The 24,619-nt window shown below is 45.0% G+C and overlaps 1 protein-coding gene and 1 long non-coding RNA gene across 2 annotated transcripts in view; both read right to left on the bottom strand.

The window, feature by feature from the left end:
* Nucleotides 1-836: 836 nt before the first annotated feature.
* LOC114773372 (spermatid perinuclear RNA-binding protein-like) lies at nt 837-1,343 on the bottom strand (the record flags this gene model as incomplete). The annotated part of the gene is made up of 2 exons (XM_028965824.1): nt 1,132-1,343; nt 837-1,002 (listed from the first exon to the last, which is right to left on the bottom strand). Coding segments are annotated over exons 1-2 (378 nt in total), but the record flags the coding sequence as incomplete, so codon positions are not given.
* A 7-nt stretch (nt 1,344-1,350) lies between these two features.
* Nucleotides 1,351-24,619, bottom strand: part of LOC114773373 (uncharacterized) — a 37,827-nt gene continuing 14,558 nt past the window's right edge. The window contains exons 2-4 of the long non-coding RNA XR_003744318.1: nt 18,049-18,113; nt 7,098-7,248; nt 1,351-1,367 (exon numbers count right to left, since the gene is read on the bottom strand). This is a non-coding gene — a long non-coding RNA (uncharacterized LOC114773373). The remainder of the gene's footprint in view (nt 1,368-7,097; nt 7,249-18,048; nt 18,114-24,619) is intronic.

The following is a 24,619-nucleotide window of genomic DNA, read 5'->3' as shown; positions in this document are numbered from 1 at the left end:
TCTCTCTCTCTCTCCTCTCTCTCTATCTCTCTCTCTCTCTCTCTCTCTCTCTCTCTCTCATAACCCCTCCAACGACACACACCCACACGCCCAACATTTGCAGATACGAGGACGTTGACATTACACTACATTTCTACCTGGTATATGAGCAGAACCCCACTGTGTGTATTCAGTGAATTCACAAACACAGCTCACACACTACAACGCGTGTGTGTGCCCCGGGGTACATTTGGGACACCGGCCGGGGACGTTTCATGAGAACGCAATCCTGTCACCGTCCAGTCCCGTCCTGTCCGACTAATTAGAAAACCTGCTGTGTGACAGCCCTATATTAATTACAGCAGGATCTTATAAATAGAGCAGCCTGCTGCTGCTGGGCTCTCAGTGACAAATGACAGTGTCTCTCTCTCACACACACACACACACACACACACACACACACGTCAAACTCTCCTTTTCTAACCTTGAACATTTCTCATACCTGTATCACAGTATACCCACAATGCCTCTGAATTAACACAAAGTATTTAAGTGCACACAAAAAACATGCCGCATATTAGCACAGACATATCAGGGTTCATGATGCTAATGTCATATTAATGCGAAGTGGAGCAATATGAATTCTCGAATTAAAGGGCCGATAAACAATCTTAAATGTTCAGTTTGGAAGCATTTAGCAAGGGATGATAGAAGTGTAGAGATTGAAAGAAAAGGATCCAGAACTGGAAATAGGCTGCCAGCAGCGCTTCCTTGTTCCTGTCTGCTGATTCCTGTTAATGCTGAAGACGCACCGAGAGGCGAGCAGGTGCAGTACGGGACGGCGCAATCCCGCTCACCTCGATGTGGAGCGGCAGGTTGTCCACCACGGTGCACAGCAGTGTCTCTGTGGGCTTCTCCCTGCACATCAGCACCAGCTCCAGGTCCATGTCATCTTTGATCAGGAGACCCTTGGCCACCAGGCCGACCCGCATCACGCCACACAGCACCCCACCGTTGGGCTCCCTGAGGTCAGATAACAGGGTGTGGAAGGAAAGGAAAGTTGAAAGAAAAGTCTTCAGCCAGATCTGAGCCTTTTTTTTTTGAGATAATCAAACAATCAATCAATCAATCAATCAGGCAACTTGAGCTCACTTGCTGCTGCTGCTGCCGTCGGCCGATTCTTCTGTGCTGGGCTCTGCGTCCTCCTCCGGGGCGCTAGCTTCCTCTGACTGGTTGGTTTGGTCCATCCAATCGGAGACGTGTTTCAGAGCGCATTCCACCGTGGACACCAGCGTCTGCACGGCCTCCAGCTCGTCAGACGAGGGGGTAGACGGTAGAATGCTTGGCCATAACGTGCCGATCATCGTCCCAAAGGACCGGATTGACCTCTGAGACACAGACACACAAACAATTAGAAATAAACAGACCACGCACCAACATACCTGGGTGGGAATGCAGGGTAATAAAATATCACAGTTATCAGTATTATCAAAGCAGGGAGAGTCTACACTTTCCAGGACACGGTTCCCAGCAGGTCACATCCTCGTTCCAATGCAAACCTTCACCGCGGAATCGTCTGCATTTGTATTGTTCTCCGTAGGATCAGAACACGTGTGTGATGGAAACCAGTTGCTGTTACCCACACATACACCCCACACGTGCACACACTGCCACACCAGATCACAGGAGCTGTGAAAGGTGCGGCGTGTCTCCGTAGCAGAAGGGTCTCTGCAGGAGGAGAACATCCAGCGACGGATTAGACTTTAATCAATCAATCCCACCTCCGCTCGGCGCCCCGATTAAATTAAACGTCTGCGCAGGTGAGAGCGCCGCACCCCCCCTGCGGATGCATGGGTGCAGCAGCATTTTAATTCCATTACTGCGCCAACCCTGCCTCCACCCTCCACCCCAATCACTACTGACACGGAACGACCTGCAACTGGTGAGGATCAGAAGGCTTCTTACAGCATTAACCCGCCCGTCTGCAGTGCAGTGTGTGAGTGTGTGTGTGTGTGTGTGTGACAGAGAGAACAATTTCTTCGCGGTGACAGCCTCCACCCCATTTCATCAGAAATTCCTTCATTATTCATCCCAACGCTCATCTTCACCCCCAATCCAGCGGAACCAGTTACATAAATTCAGTTTAGAACAACTTTATTTTAGAAAACAACAAATGTATTGAATTGAATTAGTTTAATATGCTGTTAGGCAGAGAGGAACATTTGGAACCTGTATTAAAAAAAAACAAAAAACTGAAATGTGATTCTGTGGAGGCAGGTCAGATCTGATCAAGTATCATGTTGAAGCTTGCAAAATGTGCATACCCCAATTTCTATAAAATTTCTATACTTTATTATTATTATTATTATTATTTAAAAAAAAAGCCCTGTCAGAGACATCTTTATATGTTACCTCACCAATTCAATTCGAGTTGCACTTTCCCCCGTACCAAGCGCACATCCTCTGCCGCAGTCCCAGAAGGAAGAGATGCGACCTTTAACGCACTGCAGGAATGAGATCTCTGCAGCGGCAGCAGTGTGGGAGCGGTGTGGGAGCGGTGTGGGAGCGGTGGGGCACCAGCAGCCACAATCTCTGCTCATTTCTACCTTCACTCGACCCCTGACATTTTCCACAAGGTGCCGAGCAGTGATGCTGTTGTTTGGTCGCATCACAAGCCCCCTCTTCATCTGATAAGGTTTTTTTTTTTTTTTTTTTTTTATACTGAATGCAAAACTCACAGTTTCCCTACACAACAAAAACAGTTCGGAGGAATGACATTTTATTCTTTTATTTCATACGAACTGACAAAATTGTTTAAGCTCACTTACTTGATGTGGGACCTTCCACATTCCAACGTTTACAACCACAAGTCAGATTTCCTATCCAGTAAAGTTTCCCAATTCACATATTATGAAGCCCCCAAAATGTCAGCTACAAAACACAGCTTCTCTCCTGCCTGTTTCTGCATTTCTGATTTTTGCAATTGTCATTGTATTTGGATTTACTAGCCTGTTATCAACCAATGCATGTATACAGAATGGGATGAATAAAGCAAAGCTAAAGACAGCCATGGTTTCCCCACTTAATGCTCCGAGGTTGAAAGGCAGGCAGTGTTAAAACCCAGATTTATCCTTATTTGTATTCAATAACTCACCACAGAAGTGGGCTTCCTACAGACATGTCCATACAGTGTTATTTGTCTGTGAATTGTATTATGGTATATTATAGCCTTAATCCACTCACAGAACATCCCCCGCAATTACCCTGTCTCCGAGACGCGAAAACAGAAGAGTATGGCCACGGCGCTAACAGGCGGAGAGAGAAGTTTATGAGCCGTTCTTAATGGGAGTCAGCAAGCTGCCATAAACCACACTGAGATGTGTTACAGTGAGTACAAGCGCCGAGGAGGCAGCTGAGAGGCCCGAATGCTGCATGCTAATGATGAATTTGAATAATTTCAGGCAGGCAGGGCGGGAGGGAGCAAGTGGGGGAGAGGCTATTCCCCTCGACCCTCCTCCCTGAGGATGTTTACAGGGTAATAGGGCTGGGCGATATGGATATTTATCAGGGTATACATTATTCTGGGCAATTAATCTAAAAAGCAACAGCATGTGGCATCTGATGAAGATGCTGGATCTATGTGTGGTGATTGTTTTAATTACAGTTATGAAGCAGGCCTGATACAGAATGAACAATTCACACAGCACATTATCACAGATTCTGGCATTGTAATTTCAAGGAATTTCAAAAATGGATTCTTTAATTAGTTAGAAAGAGAAACTTACATAAAAAAATTATGATCATTTTGATCATAATGATCATAATAAGGGGTGTTTTATTTATATAACCGGGATGTATACTTTTTTCACTCAGACGTGCAATACTACTCACCTGGATGTCTTTGAATGTTTTTTTACCCCCCTGCACATACTGCTACCCCCTCTATACTTGTACCCATGGCATAATCATTATGTCACTTAGCACTATCTCGGGCATTTCTCTGGATATAGTAATATTATTATTGTTATTTAGCCTTAAGCTATTTTTGATATTTGCTCTATTGTACTATTTTTTGTAAATATAATTTATTCCTCTTGTTTCTCCAAATGCACTGAGCATGTTGTTGACAAAAGAATATCCCTCGGGATGAATAAAGTTCTTCTTATCTTATCATATGTTGCCTAACACACACATTTCATTTGTTGGTTAATTCTGAAACGGACCTAAATTCATTATCAGTTAAAATAATTTAATCAGTTTAAATTATAGTGTAATTATTTGAATATATGAATCTTACACACCACAAGTATAAAGCTGTTTTCTGAGCTAATTCACAAAACACAGTAAATATCTTAAAATAACAATTAGACCTTAAGAATTAGACCAATTTCATTTCTATTGAAAATTAAACCAATTTAAACCAAACTAGTCACTTCCAGCACAGTGTTCTCACTTAAAGTTGAAATGTGACAAATATAATTTAATATATTATTATTATTATCATTCTAAAAAAAAGCCTCAATCAGTATGTGGTTCTATACAAATACAATCTGTGGTGATATTATTTCCAACCTTATCAAAATGTAATGAATTAATTGTTGAATAACAGTCCATAATTAGCCACATGCACCTTATGTAGCAAATTACAGAAATATGATTCTACTTCTCACACACACATACTCCACAGCGCACCACAGAGATGTGCAAATGAAGCACAAATGGAACGAACACAAACCCAGCAGTCCCATTTCAGAGCTGCAGCCTCCGTGTACATGCCTCAGCATGAACAACGACACCTTTCATCCAGCTGCACGCTTTACTACTCCCTCCGCAAACAGTCAAACCGGCATATCAATTATTTATCAGCCTCTCCTATACCGGCGTGCTAATTACCGTCCACATATTAGCATGCGAATGAGTATACATCCTGGCTACGAGCCGCCGGAAACGTGGGAGTGGCGCAGTGCGCTCCCGACCAGAGAGACCTGTGGAGATGAGGTGGTGAGAGGTACTTCATCAGGCGGCCCACCGGGGACCCACTAGTCCCCACCGTCTCGCTCAATCTGGGCCAGCGTGGTGGCTGCTGGGTGACGGCGAATGCTGGGCCGGGTGTCTCCTTCGTGGTGGTTTATTTATGCTGACCGCAGCTCCCACCTCTCCACACCGAATGGGCAAAGGTGGCGGCAAGTCGTGGTTCGGTTTCCAATGGAAGGCAGCAGGGGTGGAAGTGCTCCATTACTCTGACAACAGAGCGCCCCCGCCGGCCTCCCGGAGGCTTAAGCAACGCTGGGTTGTGGGCAGCGTTCCAAAAAAATATATAAAAATACCATTCTGGCTACGCGGTTCCAGCGCGCTGCTGCGGTAAATAAACACGTTAGGAACTGCAGCCCAATTAGAGCCTCTTCCTGCCGGTCGGTATACATATAAACCGGTTTGCTGGATTCCGTAGGTGCCGCGCCCAGCACACCTGCTGCAGAGGTCTGGAATGTTCCAGGAATGTTTAAAGAGCTACAGCGCTGGTGGGCGCAATATATGAGGAATACTGGAGAACTGGTCTATTAAAAAAAAAACATCCCATCACTACGCATACGATTTAAAACCGAACGAACGACCATCATCATCAATATTCATCTTCTGCACCAGTAAAACGCATTTCATATTTTAGTTTTATTTATTAAAATTCACTCCCGGCCAGGTCTGCATCTCCATGTACACCTCCGCATTTGGGGTCATGTGACCCTGTGCCTGGGGTCAGTGGTCATGGCTCCAGAATGGCGCTGCAGAGTCACCACCGTTCTTTAAACCAGACGGAGCTGAGAGGAGAGTCTAAATCGCGGTTTTTGGTGCAGACGGTCGCAGGGGGAAGTGCTGGATTTCTGTATGTGTGTGAGTGTGTTGACGGTGGAGCGGAGCAGCCGGCCTCGGGCAGACTGTATTAAAAATTCATCCCATGATTCACACACAGCACGACTGCCGCTGTAAAGATCTTTTACACACGTGCGTGAACGAAAGAAAGGAGCGCAAAGGAAGCCATTTCCTACACCCTGCACACCTTGCAACAACCTCCGCACTCCAAACATTTCCCATCCTGCAGCCCCTGTGGACACGAAATTACGTAAGAAATACGAAGTGATTCCTAAAAAGAAGGACACAGCAGCTGACTGTGAGGTATCTGTTAGTGAGCAAAGGAATAAAATGGATCGATGTGAAACACACACTAAAAAAAAAAAAAAAAAAAAACAAGGTCATGGCGTTCTCTAATAAATCAATAGAGATGTAGACGCAGGGTGGGACTGGGGGTCGAGAGGAGAGGAAGAGGGAAGAAGTGTCACCTACAAACATGGCAGAGGCTCTCAAGGTCACCCTGGCTGTGAGGATGTGTGTGTGAGACAGAGAGAGAGAAAGATATGTGGGGAGTGAGCGTCTCATCCATATATTTGTGTGTGTGTGTGTGTGTGTGTGTGTGTGTGTGTGTGTACTCGTGCTTATTACACTGGGTTATTTATGAAGCTGCCCCTCCTCTGGGCTTTAATAATTCATGCACCGCGCTCCCCTGAGGCCGCGCTCCCAGAAACCGAGGTGAGGGCCATTTATCAAACCCTCATCCCTCTACACACACACACACACACACACACACACACACACACACACACACACACAGCTCAATGTTGCTGCTTCATCTCAGTCCTCAGACGGGCCGTCACTGCTCTCCAGCCCACCGTGAGCCTCTGACATCACCACACACAGACACCCTCGCCCCCTCCAATAGAGACATCACATGAAACATAAAAGACTGGTACTGTACAGCAAAAGGCATGCTGCACAAACACTGACACTGTCAAATACTATATTGGTGTGCAGAGGACAAAGAGGCATGATGATTGACAACTAGGGTAATAACAATGTAATATACATATTAGAAATATGTAACTAAGGTTGTCTTACCTTTAAAAGCCTAAGCATACAGCTAAACCTAAACTCCAGGTCATGGAGGTTTTTAAATAAACATCTACCCCTAAACCTGGGAACCACACTCCATTTGTAAGAGAAAAAGTGTCCCCACTATGACCTATTGCTTTTATAAGTGTCTTTGTGAGGACATCACACACACTCCTTACCATGGCTACAGCAGAGGACCTGGTTGGGGCTCAAGTGGGAGCAGGGGCTGCGTTGCTGGCTGTGTTGCCGGGAGCACTGTGGGGTGGGCCACGCCCTCTCCTCATGCGCTCACCTCTGGGCCCCGCACCACACACACACACACACACACACCTGAGGAAAAGAGAGAATAACAAGGGAGGTGAGTTTAATAACAGGTCACTGATTCTTCCATGAATTAGCGTTTGTATTCTAGAGCTTAATTTCTCACTAAAACCTCATCCCACCCCCTACAAGGTACACACACACACACACACACACACACACAGTGGAGGGCAAGAATGATGAGGGACTGACAACTCTGACAGCGACATTCAGTGAATTTGAGTTGAAATCCCTGAACATTTGACCATTTCAGAACAGATCTAAGACAGTGGTCCTCTGTACATACTCGTGTACAAACTATTTTACACACACACACACACACACACACACACACACACACACACACTGTATCAGGTACGTTCATCGCACTGATATTAGTCTCAGTCAGGCAACCTCTTTGGGTGGGTATGTGTGTGGGACCCCACGGTGCTCTTTTATTAGATTAATAGCCATAATCATTTATACATCAGAGATTAATGGCAGGCACTGTTAAAGTCTACCCCATAAACCCTTATCATCTGCACTAATCCCACAAACTGCACTGATGTCATTTCCCCGAAAACAATTTCATTCCCCTGGATTAGGGCACACAGAGGGGTCCTACCTCACTACAGAGAGAGAGAGAGAGAGAGAGAGAGAGAGAGAGAGACAGTAAATGAGTGTGTTATCTTTTTTGGTCTTTACAACCTTTAACCTTCATCTAGCACGAACCCAGCACAACTGGAGATATGTTTAATTCGTTATTCTGTGTATGTTCTGAACAAATCAGATTACTGAAAACCGGCATTCATTATGCAATAACATTAGCAGTTAGGTTGCATTATAGTATGCATGGTCTTCACCAGACCGGTTGCAGTATGAACAATACTAACAATATTTTATTGATAAAATAATCCTAATCCACAGGACCTGCTCAGAGAAGGTGTTTCACAATCTCCAATGTCTCTCAAGCACACAGACGCAGGTTAAGATGCTTCCCATAGCTCTGGACACACACACTTCGGAGGTTGTCACATGGTCTCACACACGGTGCACATCGCATTGTGCAAGATCATCAGGATAAATGCCGTGCGAGCGCTCCTGATGATGAACATCACCACGCCGTCGGCACACAGGAAGAGTGATGTGCTGCAGACCGCCTCTGTGCTCCCTGGTCCCCCGGTGCTACGTTCACACGCCGCTGACAGAGCCGCTCTCCTTCCATCCACTCCACGTTTGGCTCAGATTCGTACACAAATGGCTCCAGGCAAAAGTCCATCTCTCCCCCCTCCCCGACTCGGCGCTCATTAGGGGTGTCATTGCAAGAAAATGGACTGGGTGACAGCCACTTAACCATGTAAATGACTCCAGGCACAGGGACTCTAATTACTAATCCAGCCACGCTGGCAAATGTAGAGAGATACAACTCAAAAATCTCAATACCTTTGACCCTTGAGATCTTTTACGAACACAGGTCTGGTTCTGATTCATCAGACTGCAAAGGACTCGCGTAGTCCCCTCCACGCGAGAGTGGGACCCACAAGCCCTACACCCTTCAGTCCGGGACGAATTACTGTACATTTCAACATCTCACAGCACAGAAGACACATTCAGCAGCGCTGAGCTGCTAACTGTAATTCTTCCTATAAATGGTGCCTAGCAAAACACAGATATACATCGGTAGAAATAGACTGATTACATGTACAAAAGCCCCAATAATAAAAAAAAAAAATTACTTACAATTGTGAGGTGATTGAGTGGAGACATGTTATTCAGAGCTATTTTTCAATATTTTACTAATATTTGAATACTTATCGTATCAGTCAGACATTTTTAATGTCTGAAATATAAATGTATAAAAATCCAGTGTGATTTTTGGTTAAAAATCAATTTTGCTGGGTCTTTATGAAAATGCTAACAAAAAGACTCATGTATTTTTGATAAACTCATTATAATAAGACAAAAATACACCCCTAAATACCTACGCTACATACTTGACAACTGGATGACAACTATAAATGTTTATTTGAAATGTATATATTATACCAGCAATCAGACTAAATAATCTTCAATGGAAGTGAAGTTAATTGATCTGTTTACGTGGTCACAGATACGAACGGTACCTGATAAAAACATCGATGTGTTCCAATTACAACTTTTTTTGTGTTTTGTTCACTGTAATGCTGGGAAAGTCATCCAGGAGATCATTTCAGGTTCATTTTAGATAATTAGAATATGAATAATATGAATGGAGTACAAACATCAGTGTGGTCCAATCACTTCTCTCTTTCTCAACAGTCCTCCTCCACTGTCCCTTCCTTCTTTTGCCTGCAGCACCACCTCATTAAGGAGGAGCTAATAAGTGGCTGTGCTCAGACTATTAGTGTCTTGCTGGAGGGGTGTATGTGTGTGTGTGTCACCTCATGACACAAACAGCAGTTTTTATTGTAATAACACACATATGCTTGGTTTTAAATTTTTGTGAGGAGCAAGGACATTTACTGCATAACATCAGTATTACTACTAGTGAGTAGAAACTTCATAAAAATATCATGTAGCAGCACAAGAAAAATACATGCAGACACACATGTAGTCCTATCACACTGAAACACAGAAAGTCCATGCATTTAACAATTATATCTCTCTTATGATGCACACACACATTTCCAAAAATATTCAATGCCTCCCATTTGAAGAAAATGTAAGCATTTTTTTTCTTTGATGAAGAGGAAGAAAAAGGATCCTAAATATTTCATATTAAAATGTGTGTGGTTGCAGTTACAATTCATCCGGGAAATAAACAGGATCCTCACTCCACTGCCCCCTTTCCCAATTTCAGAGATAATAGAAGAAGGGGTGGAGTAGGGAATGGCTTTATTTTTTACATCCCTCCGCGCCATCCGTACCCACGTGCCAGGCCCGCAACACGACTAATTACACGCCTTCGCTTGTGCAGAGATGCAGAGAGGGCTTCTTTCCTCTCTGGGGTACTGATCGAGCATAAGCTCCAATTGGCTGTGGGGCACCTCAAACAACAAAGCACCACACAACACACACACATTACAGACGGTATAACAAATTGACATAATACATTATTACAAATGTATTAACTACAGTTTGATAAATACAGAAGCAAGTGTGTGTCCCATTGCAGCAGGCAGAGACACAGGGCCAAATGATGTAGAGCCTCATACAATTCAAGTGTTCAAGTAAGCTGGAATAGTACGGAACAGAGGTCTGTGAAAAGATGCCTGTACTGGGTGACTGTTTTGTGCAGACACACATCTCAGCATCATGTATTGTGAAACTGTTCTTTCATTGTTGGGGCAGTGGTGGCCTAGCGGTTAAGGAAGCGGCCCTGTAATCAGAATGTTGCCGGTTCGAACCACAATCCGCCAAGGTGCCACTGAGCAAAGCACCGTCCCCACACGCTGCTCCCCGGGCGCCTGTCATGGTGCCCACTGCTCACTCAGGGTGATGGGTTAAATGCAGAGGACAAATTTCACTGTGTGCATCGTGTGATGTGCTGCTGCGTATCAAATGTGACAATCACTTCACTTACTTACTTAACAACAATTAAGTTACATTTTACATTTAAGGCGTTTACCAGACGCCCGTATCCAGAGCGACTTACAACGTGCTTCCATGTCACCATGGATGAAGTGGTCAGTTCTGGTTCACTAGGACCTCCAACTATGAACACAATCTTTTTATTCACTCCGTTGTAGTTTCTATACAGAAGTCAGACAATAAGAAGGTCACAAGTTCATCTAAATATTCTCTAAAGAGGAAGGTCTTGAGCTGTCATTAAGTGAAGTGATTGGTGGTAGTAGCCTAGTGGGTAACACACTCGCCTATGAACCAGAAGACCCAGGTTCAAATCCCGCTTACTACCATTGTGTCCCCGGGCAAGACACTTAACCCTAAACTGCTCCAGGGGGGGGACTGTCCCTGTAACTACTGATTGTAAGTCACTCTGGATAAGGGCGTCTGATAAATGCCGTAAATGTAAGTGATTGTCACATGTGATACACGTTTGAAGGTGCTCAGTGACTGAACTGTTCTGACCTCGAGGGGAAGTTCATTCCACCACCGAGGGGCCAAGACAGAGAAGACTCTAAGATGAGCGTCTTCAGAGATGGAGAATGCAGAACACCATGTCCAGGTGAGACCACTTCCTCATTTTGGGTTGTGTGTGTTTAAACAACAGCTAAAGTTCCCCTGTCAGTGTTTACCTGTGGGCTACTTTGCCACGGAACACCAGCTCGCTGCTAAATGGGACCCTTTCAGTGCAAGTGTTGGAATCCTGGCAGCTGTAAGAACACACGTTAAATTCACAGACGTTCCTCGGCTGTACAGTCAGAGAGAGAAAGCAGCCTCCACCCCAAACCCAAACCTCGTTGGGGTTTCCTTTTGCCCCCTCTTTACATTCTTGTCTGGTGGAGCGGTGAGGGTGAGAAGGTTTATGCAAACAGCAGCCAGTTTACTCTGGGCTCTGAGGGAGCCCTGAGGACCACGGTCTCCACGGGGACCTGTCTGAGACGGGGCCGAGAGACATGGCACTATTAATCCCACCCGGGCAAACAGCGAACTGCGATCCGCAGGAATGAGGAACGCTGGCGTAAAGCACACAGACCTCACCATCAGCCTGGGTAACGCACCCCCCACCCCACCCATTCTGGTTATTTTAAGGTTAACAAGTGACTCTGTTCAAACTCCGGTCTCTGGAGTGCTGTGACATGCAGCAGTGATGGAGAGGGCGAGGACAAAAGCAGCCCCCCCGACTCATTAATACTGCAGAACACTGCGGTGGGACCCAGAAACCGCGTAATCCGGCCCCAAACCATACAGCAATTAATCTGAGAGAACACAATAAGAGCAGTGCGGTGCGGTGCAATACTGAGAGGGGGTGGGGGGGCTCACCAATCTGCCTTGCTGCAGACCGCAGGAATGGAGGGGGGTGAGCCGCACCTGAACTGGATGTACCGGGAGAGAAAAAAAAAACATGGCGCCTCAACAATCAGGTGTGTACGGGGATAATATTTAAAAATATAATACTTTATCTCCAAGAATGTAATACTGATATATTTAATTAGTAGCTTTCGGTAGTAATTACAACTTTTAAAAGTAAGACGCCACAATACAGTAAACCTGAATTCACATAGTGCTATCTTCTTGTGTGTGTGTGTGTGTGTGTGTGTGTATATATATATATATATATATATATAAATAAGTCATCACACACATGCACACGTTTTGCTCAGATGTCTCCAATTGATGATTTTGCAATGTGGGCAAAATGCTGACCATTCATTTTGGGGTATTAATTGACGATCGGTCCGTCGATAATTAAGATGGAGGATGCGTTCCTGCTGACTCTGGGTCAGTTCCCCCCGGGGACTGGCTGCTGACTTTGGCAGTATAAACGAGGTTAGACGGATGAGGGAGGGAGGGAGGGAGGGAATGTTGTTTTTATTTTAATGGTGGCGGAGGGCGTTACGCCGTACAAGAAGTTCAGCACACAACCTGCCTGACCGTGACGAGGACAACGAGAGAGACAGAGAGAGAGAGAGAGCGCGTGCGAGCGAGCGAGCAAGACAGAACAAGCCTCACTGATCAAACACTTAAGCTCCAGGTCTGTTAAAGGAGCCGATATCGGTCACATATAACACAGTTTCAGCCTATTAGCAACACAAAGACAAGGAGCGGACTGGTGTGTGAGAGAGGGGGACCTGGTGGTGTGTTGGGGGGGGACCTGCTGCTGTGTTGAACATGTGATGGGGAGACGACAGATCAAGCAGAAGATCCGAAGAACTAACGCTGGAAAATAATCAGGCAAGGGTGGAGAACCGCGGCGTAGAAGGATCAGACAGGCCCCGCCCTCTTATTCTTATTCATTCACTGGCCCCCGTGCACGGTCACGTCATCCACCAGTTTTTCATGGGTTAACTCTGACCGTGGCCTGTTAGCGGGTAAATAAAGAAGTGTGGGTTCATTTTGTTCTTTACTACGTTGAAGTTGCATCATAGCTTGGACGTCTGTTTTTAAGTTAAGTTATTTCTGTGCCATTTTCTCCCGCTGTGGAGATGAATTGGTTCGTGATAAAAGCAACTTCCTTCATAACAGAAATAAGGCAATCAGTGTCTCCCACCGGCTGAAGGTGAAGAACAATCATCCCTCCTCCTCCTCGCCATCAGCAGGGTCCCTCACGAGGGTTCAGGGAATCATGACACAGACAGAAAGGAATAAGCCCCGTTTTCGCTGATGTACCTCCGTAAGTAGATCTTCCGACAAGCACACCTGCAGTCACTGGGCCGCCTTCAGATGCAGAGGATGAGTGTAAAAAGGGCCTTTAGAGCGGGGTCATGTATTTCAGGGGTTAAAAAAAAAAAAAAAAAAAAACGTTCATTGACCAGAAGAGGAGAGGGATGGGGAGAGAGAGAGAGAGAATATAAAGAAAAGTGCATTTAAAAAAGAGAAAAGAAAAAACTGCGATATTATTGTACGTGCGTGTTTGCTGCGCCAGCTCGACACTTTGCATCCAGCAGATAAATCAATATCCTCTGGAGGGCCGCGATGCTCGATGACTTCCAAATCCAGCGCGTTGTCGGCCGAATGCAGAGATGCGAGAAACGGAATCTCGCAGCCCCCAGTCCGCTCTCTCTCTCTCTATATATTTATAAAAATGTAAATAAACCCAATTCTGGATGCGCTGTCGTCACAGGATTGCATTTCCTGACGGGAACGGATGGGCGGCCGCGTAGAACCCGACCCAGACGTGCGTTTTCTCAGGACCCGGCAGCACCATCTGTTCCCGCCTGCCATTTATATACGGCACCGAACCCGGCACGCAGCGGCCCTGCTGGAGCTCAGGGTCTGTGTGTGTGTGTGTGTGTGTGTGTGTGAAGTACGAAGCGGTGGGGTGGAGGTAAAAAAAACAAAAAACAAACAAAACAATGAGCTAAACTAGTAAAGCTGCAGTACTGATGCCATCGTAACGTTTTCATTAAAAATACATGGAATTATAATAAATAAAGGAAGTCAGGCCCCCGCTATTGATCTGCTGGTTTTTTGTTTGTCAGTCAGGGGCTAAAATTGTGCGTGTATGTTCAGAAATCTCCTGAGCCGCGTTGGATGGTCGACTTGGCTCTCCAGGTCAACCTGTGCCCGCTGCTCAACATCCGCGGATTCGTTATCCAGGTCCGGAGCTCTGACCCAGCCCCCGGGGAGACTGGTCACCGTCGCTCAGCTCAGTTAACCGCGGCCCAGCATGCACTGGGGCGGCTGGCTGTAGTGTTGGTCATTTTGATTGAGGGCTGTCATGAATATTTCACAGCGCCAGCTGGCAAAACCCTTCTGATGTCAATTCAGTGAGCGGTGATCCCTCTCTCTCTCTCTCTCTCTCTCTCTATTTCAGTCTTGTGGAGCTAAGACGTCAGGACTCCTGAGATGCAGCATTAATATTTCAGTGCAAAGACGATCCACAGGTTCATGACCTCACTTCCTATGGCAGTCAACACACACACACACACACACACACACACAGCACTCGTTCTTCTTCCTTTTCCGTCTGTCTCTGTAGATGCAGAGAGATGCCATTCATTCACACACCCACACGGCCACTTTATAAAGGACCTTGACTGGACGTGAGGCGGCGTCTTATGACACAGGTGTGTGTTGAAAGTTAAGCTGAATGTCATCGTCTCTTTTCTTCTCTTCTTCCCCCATATAGGAGAAGAGAGGGAAGACACCCCCCCCACCACACACACACACACACACACACACACACACACAAACACAATGATTCAGTGAGAAGGTCACAGGGTAAAAGCTGCTGCCCTCCTCATATCACTCTTCTATCGCTCGCCCAGCATCGTTGCAGCCAGGGGGGTTCAGAGTGGCCTGAGAGACATGCAGAGTGTGTGTGTGTGTGTGTGTGTGTGTGTGTGTGTGTGAAAGAGAGAGAGAGAGGGGAAGAGAACAGAAAGAGGAGGAAGGAAGGAAATTCAGCTTGTCTCAGCAAAGTGCTGAATATTTAAACATGCTGTTTGGTATCTTGAGAAGCTCTGTTCTCCTCCCTGGAGTTTTAAAGTGTGTGTGTGTGTGTGTGTGTGTGTGTGTGTGTGGGATAGCAAGAGTGATTTGACTAAATCATTTAAAATTTTAGCTTGGGCCTTGGGGTTTGCCTTATTTCTCCATTTGTTATTTTTTCTAAGAAAGAATTAGATAACTAGATAATCTCAGTTGTGAAAGCTGGTCTGTCTCCAGCAGGATCTAAAGAAGCATCACTTCCTGGGTGTGAACTTGTAAATGAAAGGTCAGGCTGTCAAGGTCACATGGTATTCAGGGACTTATATATTCAATATTATTTATGACACATTTTGGAACATTTCTACCAAATTGCACTGGCAGACAGTGACTAATTGAACTTGATCATATATTCCTCATATATTCCCGTTTAGAAGTATTTCCTCCACATTTTCAATGTCAAATAACTCAATCATACAAGGTGTAGAATGTGACGTTTCTTGTTACTCGTGAGTTAAAAGTTTTTTAGAGAAAGAAATTATTACACACCAATAAGAAGGGTAGTTTATTTTGACCTTAAACTAGAAAATGTGCTCACAGAGTAGTGATGTGCTTAGTGGCAGTTTAAAAAAATGCCCTTAATATAAAACACATTTAGTTTTACACGGCTTCATATCGGAAGATGAAACACAGCAGTACTGAGCTGAATAACGATGCTGAAGATCATCACCGTTTCTCTACACATTCACCACCACCAGCAGCAAACCTACTTTCCTCGCGTTTCTTAGGAGGAAGGAGGAGAGAGGGAACGAGAGAGAGAGAGAGAGAGAGACTCAGTCTCTGTGTCAGGTTATCCTGTGGGAATTGTCGTCATGGCTACATCCTCTTCCAAGCACTATGCATTCCCAGTTGTGCTGAAGAGGAAGAATAAGAGACTGGAAAGAGGAGGACTGGAGGGGGCATGTGGCGGGGGCAGGAGAGAAATGTCAGAGAAGGGGGGGGCAGCTCTGCGCTGGTGATATAGATCACGTCTTGTCAGAGACGAAACAGAAAAGGGCCTTGACAAACTGATTTAACACACACACACACACACACACACACACACACACACACACAGCCAGCAGGTATAACGAGTCCAAATAAGTTTACACTGTTTATGTCTCGCGTCTGTGAGACATTGTCCAGTCTAGCTTACGGTTTTTGTGTGTGTTAAACAGAACAAAATAGATTGCATTTGAGTGCGTGATGCAGCACAAGAATGTGTGTGTGTGCGCATGACAGTGTAAGTTGAGTGCGTTGTAGCAACACCGTGAGGCAATTGTGACACCGTGAGAACAGTGACAAAGGAAAAAAAATAAAATAAAGACACGCCTCTTGCTACCTACAGTAACCTTGTGTGTGTGTGTGTGTGTGTGTGTGTGTGTGTGTGTGCACGTATTAGATTCTGAAGCAGAAGGTGGCCACACAGTAAATCCGGTATGAGCTCACCCCCATGTTACTGGCTGTTTTAGTGTGACACACACATGCGCTCCCGTTGCTGCCACCGCAGTGTCCTTGAGAAGCCGATGACTTTGGCAGCCGGCATCAAAAGCGTCTCTCTTCTCATCTTTTTTAGCATTAAGCTCCCAGCAGACGCACTCAAGTGACATTTGGCCATAATCATTGGTGACGGTGTCTTGTTAAATAAAGACTACTCATCCATCGCAGCACGCGGGAACGCAGCATGCACTGGGCCCCGAGGTTCGCCGCATTTGTGCCGTTGCCACGTCGCTGTTGTGCTGGTTTGAATACGGGGGCATCTGGCGTCTGAGAGTTGGGGGTTTAACAGGGTTACGGCTGCGTCTCCGCTGAATGACTAATTGCTCTTCTCTCTCTCTCTCTCCTGCTCACGCCAGCCCTCCTTAAACTCTCTCCATCTCCACCTCTCGCTCGCTCTCGCTCTCTCTCTCTCCTGCTCACACCAACCCTCCTTAAACTCTCTCCATCTCCACCTCTCGCTCTCTCTCTCTCTCTCTCTCTCTCTCAGAATAAACCTAAAGTGTGATGTTCTCTCCTCTCCACCAAGCTCTGCTTTTTCTCAGATCTTCCCTTCCGGCAACTGCAGGCAGGCAGCATCAGACATGCTGCAAGGTGATGGTCAGCCTCACTGGGTACGATGTGAGACATTGTGTTTCAAGTACAATGGCAGCAACACACACACACACACACACACACACACACCTCTTCATATAGGCTGTACCATTCTGAACCGTCTGAAGTCTGCAGCATGACATTATTGTGACATCGCTGTCGGCTGCATGGGTTTATACCAAGACACCACACGTATGGTCATGCATATGAATAAAAACTCGCATGGGTGTGGTGAGCACAAACACACATGTGAATTAGATCCTTTTATCCTTCCTTCAGAAATGTAGAAAGCTGCCAGGGACATCACATGGAGGCTGGCGCGCGGACACACACACACACACACACACACACACACAGGTCTGTAACAGACAGTTGTTTAGGAAGGATGCTTTGTTGGATTTTCAGTAATGACAGTAAGTGAACACCATTTGTTCCACACCAAAGTACAACATGCCAGTGGATAATTTAATTCTCACCAGAGCAGCATAAAACACACACAACTCATCCTGACTGCTCATCACAACACGCCACGGACCCCTGCAACCGGAGCTGCAAAAGACCACCCCTGCGTACCCAGTGCTGGCAAGGCAGTAATACAAATATACTTCTCTCAAATTTGATCATGTAATCAGGAGAAGCTCGTGTGTGTGTGTGTGTGTGTGTGACTGGTACCTTCAGCAGTGAGATCCTGCAGATCCTGCTCTCCAGCACAGTGTCTCAGCCGCAGGACTCCAGACCTGCAATTAAATAAATAATCGGATTGGATGTAAACCTTAAATCCCACATTTCTCAGCATGTTTATGTCTTAACGCTGGCTGTTAATAGGCTCTGAACACTGAACATTGGCTCTGGTGGCCTCAAGAGTATTCATGTAATTCTGCCATCGTCTATTTATTTATTCTTTATTCTTCAGAGCGTAGAATAAAAAGATGTAAAAAGAAAAGAGTAATAATAAAACAGACATGTGACAGTCAACTCAGTGAAGAGGTATTAAAAAAATCCAGGATTGAGATTAGTATTGGGTTTTAATAATAAATAAGAGGCATAAACATTATAATGTGTCAAAAATTTTAAATGCATCCCTCTGTGGCAAATCCATGGCCTACATCCAAACACTCTGACCTGTGACCTCCGATGCAATACTGATACACCTGTTCAGCATCAGCACCACCCCACCCCTGATAATTAAAAAAAAAAAAAAAATCAATTCGCGGCCCCAATTAAAAGCAGACGCCTCAAGTGGCCATCAGAGCGTCCCGCAGACGGAGCAAACACGAGCAGCCGAGCGTGAGCCTGTTAGCACAGCTGCTGCCTGACAACTGACAGGACGCCGAAGCAGAAAAGCAAACGGAGACCGAGATTACAAGAGAAAAAGACGAAAAGACGACCAGAGACGATTCACCGTGTTTAAACACTGCTTGTGGGTTGGACATACTGTATGTTGATACATACAGGTTGGAGAGTGTGTGTGTGTGTGTGTGTGTGTGTGTGTGTGTGTGTGTGTGGGCTGGCATTAAACACTCCACATTCATCCCACCCTCCCTTCCTCCATCCATCACTCACTGTCCCACTCTGACCCTGGGGCTACTGTGTGGTGAGGAGGATAAAAAAGAAATAAATACAGACAGGCAGATGCATTCGGGTGTCTGGCGTTGCAGCACCGCCGCCTGACGCCTCCCTCCCTCCCTCCCTCCACCAGCGTGTACGAGAGGAGAGCAGCACCAGAGGGCAGGACACTGGTAATTGCAGTGTTTCCACACACACACACACACACACACTGCTCAGGAAGCGCCGAGGGGACGAAGAGACGTATTAACAGCTGTGTGCAGAGACGTGGCGGCGCGTTAGGAGCCCAGTCACCTGACTCGGATGTCCTAACGCGCAGCGCTGCGGTAGGAGGCTGCCAATGACCAGTCCTCGTCGGCAATTTACAATCAAGCAGCGCAGAACACAGACAAGCCCACTTGTCCAACTGGCTGCCGACCATGGGGCTTTCGTCAACCGCACGGCCTAACGCCTGGGGGGCGTTCCCATCTGCACAGCACGTCGCTGAAGTTAGCTGAGCACAAGTCTGGAAGGGTGACCTTCAAGGTTCTTTATTGTTGTAATTGTAGGGACTAAATATTAAATCAATAATATATGTAATCAGCGTGCCATAAAACACTGAAGAGAGGTCATTAAAACAAGGAAATACAACAGAAGCCTGATCCAGAATAATAAATCAAACTAAAACTCTGTGAAATAAGTGGAAGTGACTAAAATACAACGGTCCTTTAGTCCTTGTTCATATGATTTTATTCTTTATTCAGTATTATTCCCAGTCCCAGTCAGCTGATCATGTGGCAGGGTTCTAGCACAAAAACATTTAAATTGTAAAGGTTCACTTGTATTTTTCCTTTTAGATCGTAGTGAATATAAGCAATATTGACTTGTAAATTATTAAATATCGATCTGGTGAACAAAGTTCTTTCTTTGATGCACAATTCTACAAGAAAGGTAAATTACTGAAAACTTTTTTTCTGCTTAAAAGTGCTGGAATGAGATGAAATTAAAACAAGATCAATTAAATAAAAAGAAAATCCAAATCCAATGGTTGCACTGGAAAATACTTGAAAATCAAAAATGTGTAACATTTACATTTACAGCATTTACCAGACGCCCTTATCCAGATCGACTTACAGTCAGTAGTTACAGGGACAGTCCCCCTGGAGACACTCAGGGTTAAGTGTCCTGCTCAGGGACACAATGGTAGTAAGTGGGGTTTGAACCTGGGTCTTCTGGTTCATAGGCGAGTGTGTTACCCGCCAGGCTACTACCACAGTGGGTGGCCTAGCGGCTAAGGAAGCGGCCACATAATCAGAAGGTTGCCGGTTCAAATCCCGATCCACAAAGGTGCCACTGAGGTGCCACTGAGCAAAGCACCGTCCCCACAAACTGCTCCCCGCTCACTGCTCATTCAGGGTGATGGGATAAATGCAGAGGACAAATTTCACTGTGTGCACCATCACTTCACTTTCACTTTCTTTCACCCATGACGGACCAGCCACCTCAAGCTGGCGCAGCTGTGGGCCGCTGGCATTGGTGTGGTGCCCAAACCAGCAATGATGGGCAGATCACCAGCCGGGCTTCCCCCCCACTGCCTTCATTCCAGTGTCATTCTGCTGGCAGGCACGGACGACATGCCCGATTGTTTGAAGATAAATAAAACTGGAAAAAAATATTTTTTCCCCCCTCCTGCCTTTTATCCTGACAATGACACAGGCAGGTCTCTAATCTGTGTGATCGGGAAATTAATTTACATCTGAGCCACTGGCTCCATGCAGGCAACAGCCCCTACGCTGCCGGTAAGGACAGAAGGTATGTAGGAAAAATACAAAACAAAAGACAGAGACAGAGGGAAAGAGAACGTGGATAAGAGGGAGGAATAATTTTGTTCCAAAAAACTCATGCATGCAAATGTTCACTGGCTATGGATCATTTGGCAATCATATAAGTGATATAATTTGGCTATTGATTGGCAGCTACATCAGGATACAATATCACACTACAGAGTTTGTATAGAGCTGGGACTGTAAACGTTTTCTGATTATTCGTGTTATACGTTTGCCAACAAACCTTTTTGACATGATGAGGATGAGACGAGATATAAATGCTGGTCATTTAACAATAAAGATAACAAAATATATCCTACAATATCCTGAGACTAAATATGGTTGATATATTTGGATAAAAACTACATTGCATTATTATGTTTCTGTTTCCTGTATGCACGGACGACGACGACGAAGCGACAGAGAAAATGACGAAGCGATCTTTAGATGCACCTTCTTTACAATGAAGTGGAAATGTGGTCTCTGTGGTCGAGAAACATGGAAGAAAGCAGAGCATCTTCCGTGTCTGGAACGGATGGAGTGTATTCTTGAGTCTATAAGGTAACAATAATGTTCTAATAGGTACTATATTGACTGCGTTAAATAGAATGGCATTGCTAAAATCATTTTCATTGACTAAAATGCTTAAACTTGACTAAATTGAGCATGGAGTTGACTAAAGAGACTAATGAGACTAAAGATTAAAGACTAAAATGAGAGCTTGACAGAAAGACTGGAATAAAGGCTGCCAAAAACAACTATACTGATTATTCTACATAAATATCAGAATTTCTCAGACAAACCCAAACTCTCATTTGCAAAGGGTCATCTGAATTCAATGCCGTGTAAATAACCCGTGATTGTCATTGTGATACACTGCAGCACAGCACACAGTGACACAACGAAATGTGTCCTCTGCTTTTAACCCTTAGCAGTGGGCAGCCATGAAAGGTGCCCGGGGAGCAGTGTGTGGGGATGGTATATTGCTCAAGGAGACCTCAGTAGATGGCGCTGTCTGAGTAACATGGCATCTACTGATCTTATATTTTTCACAATAAATTGCAACCAATAGTGAAATGTAGTATTGGGTAGAGGTAGAATATAATGTAATATACCAGATATATTACATATTGTCACCATCTGCTCAAGCAGCACACCAATGTCCCCTGGACAAAACCAGTCAACAAGTGGCACAGCCCGAATGATGGAAAAATAATTCCACTGCAGATTTACTAGCTCAGGCGCCAGTCTGAACGTAAGTCCAGTGCATCTCAGGGTACAAGACGCGCAAGCTTCACAACTCATGATGATTGTAATCAACGTTTGTGATTGCACAATGCTAATTGTTGGAATCGTGTGAAGCCCCTGATCTCCTGTTTCTATGGAAAGACAATTTGCATTATTGAGCGTGCTGAGAGGATTGCTAGCAAAGGTATAAAACAGAGATAATTACCCTAAAATCAAAGAGACTGGGTTACTGCACAAAAACGGAGAGAGGAACTAAAACAATGGAGTACAGATTGAACATGAGGGGAAAAGAGAAGAAACAATGGGTGAAGTGCACCTTCACTGACATCTAATCGCTCTTATTTTCACATAAATGACATCCTAACACATACCATGTTCATACATGCATACAAAAATATGGCAATAAGCTATATTTATAACAATGAGCTGGAAACAGAATGTCTGGGGGACTAAAATGTAAGCATGAACCATTTGTCTGCATGAAGCTCAAAAGCTCATTTACTTCTGCAGACAAAAAATATACCAGCCAGGCCACATTATTGACACAGACGTCATGGACACCTATTAAAACTATTAAATGTCTGAGTATGATGACAAGGGTCGGTATAAGTGTCCACTGTGGTGAATGTCAGTCCTACTGATGGACAACAGCACCTCATGTCAATACGAGTTAGAAATAAATAATTTATTTACTCGTCCTGTGGTAGAACACTGACGCAGCTGGATGAATGGCAGGAGGCGCCAGGCAGGACAGGCATGACTCTCCCCACCAGAGTGGTATTGGACCCGGCACGTCCACACCTCCATCTCATCTCATCTTTAATACCCGGACACTCAGTTTACTAGGTTTTTAACTTTATTATTTTTTTTCTCTCATTGATCGTACAAATACTGGAATCTTGTATGGGGGTCACTGATTTGAAAAACAGGGAGTATAAATTTGCATTCATGTAAAAGCTGGAGGAGGAAGTATGTCACAGTAAACTCCGTTGGAGGTGTTGATGAGGATGAACAGGATGAACCAGTTTGAACATATCTTCCACCCACCCCACAGGTTCACCTTCTCTGAGGTTTCTGCCAAACAGAATGGCAGAATGGCCTTCAACCAATCTATATAATAGATTGTGACCTTTTGGTTTTTGTTAATCTAGGTTGTTACAGTATAAAATGGGATTTGGTTGAAATTCCAATATTATCCATTTGTGAAACCATTTACAATAGAAGCAGTTTAACTGCAGAGGTTCTATTGTGATTGTAGAATACAATATTATAGCAATAATTGCACAATTTGGCAGAAAACTTTGCAAACAAAGGTAATATCAGTCCAGTCTGCCTATGAAGACTATGAAGCACCACCTTGAACCAACTGAACTTGACAGTGGCATTATGGCAACCCCCGACTATAGTAATGTTGTAGTGCTGGGTGATATGTTGATATTATACTGCATAATTATTATGAGCTTGCATATAAATTCTCTCAGTTTTATTATCCTGACCATTATCAAATATCACTGAGCATTGTGAGTAGGGCTGTGTATCACAAAGCTGGTTCCAGAACAATACCTTGGTCACAGTGTGTATCCATGAATGCAGGACAGTTTTTGGGATATTCTATTCCCATCCTTTCCTAGTAAATGAGTATTGTGCTATTTAGAGTATAAAAGCTTTTCAATATTTTATGGTAAAAAATTTGATAAAAAAAACATGATGGACCAGTTGGACCACATATTCTGGCTCTATGACGCTCTAATTCAAACCCTGACAGTCTCATCAGCCAGAAAGGTCAAATAGGCAGAACTTGACTGCAGAGGCCTTTCAGTTGCTTTGGGCTTGAAAGATCCATTTACCCCACTGCTGGGCTCTTTTACAGCTTAGATATTCACTTCAAAAGACATTTCTGGCACGAATTTGAGCAGCCGAATCAGTGATATTCCAGAGAATTCTCTTCTGCTGGCTGGTGTTGGCACACATGATCAAAAACGATGTCTCATCACGTCACGCAATGGTCTGAGAGGAGGGGCGGGAAACCAGTAGATTCCACTGAAATGTGTATTTTGCACGGACTTGAATGACCGCAGATTTAATTCCTGAAATAACAAATGGAGGTGGTGTATCCCAGGAGCACGCGCTAAATGGGAATGCAGAGGGAGACATGTAGAAATGGAGTGTATGAGAGAGAGAGAGAGAGAGAGAGAGAGAGATGTCGTTTCGGTATGGGGAAAGCTTGCACTCTTTCTCGAGCAGAGAATGGAATTGATTTCTCAGACAAACACAAATCCACGGATCTGTGAAGGGGGCATCTGCCACTTACAGATGGGAGCACAACGTAGAGAATCCCAATAAGTGGCTTGTCAGCCTCGACCAGATGTGGTTCTCCCACCGTCACAACCATCCTGGAACTCGGGTTTAAACTCACCGTCCACTTTACTGACAATTTATCCCATCTGCTCCTGTAAACGGTTTGTCAGCCATCCATTACTCAACTCATCGACGGTCCGTTTGTGACCAGGTCCACTTGCTCACCAGATATTATTTACGCCATTCAGATGCGGCGGTGGGATGTTTTACACACCAGACAATATATATTCCGTCTCGTCATTCTGTGGAGGGATTCAGCCCTCAGA

This window comes from Denticeps clupeoides, unplaced genomic scaffold, assembly GCF_900700375.1.
Source record: "Denticeps clupeoides unplaced genomic scaffold, fDenClu1.1, whole genome shotgun sequence".
Lineage (NCBI taxonomy): Eukaryota > Metazoa > Chordata > Actinopteri > Clupeiformes > Denticipitidae > Denticeps > Denticeps clupeoides.
This window is presented reverse-complemented; position numbering and strand designations above follow the sequence as displayed.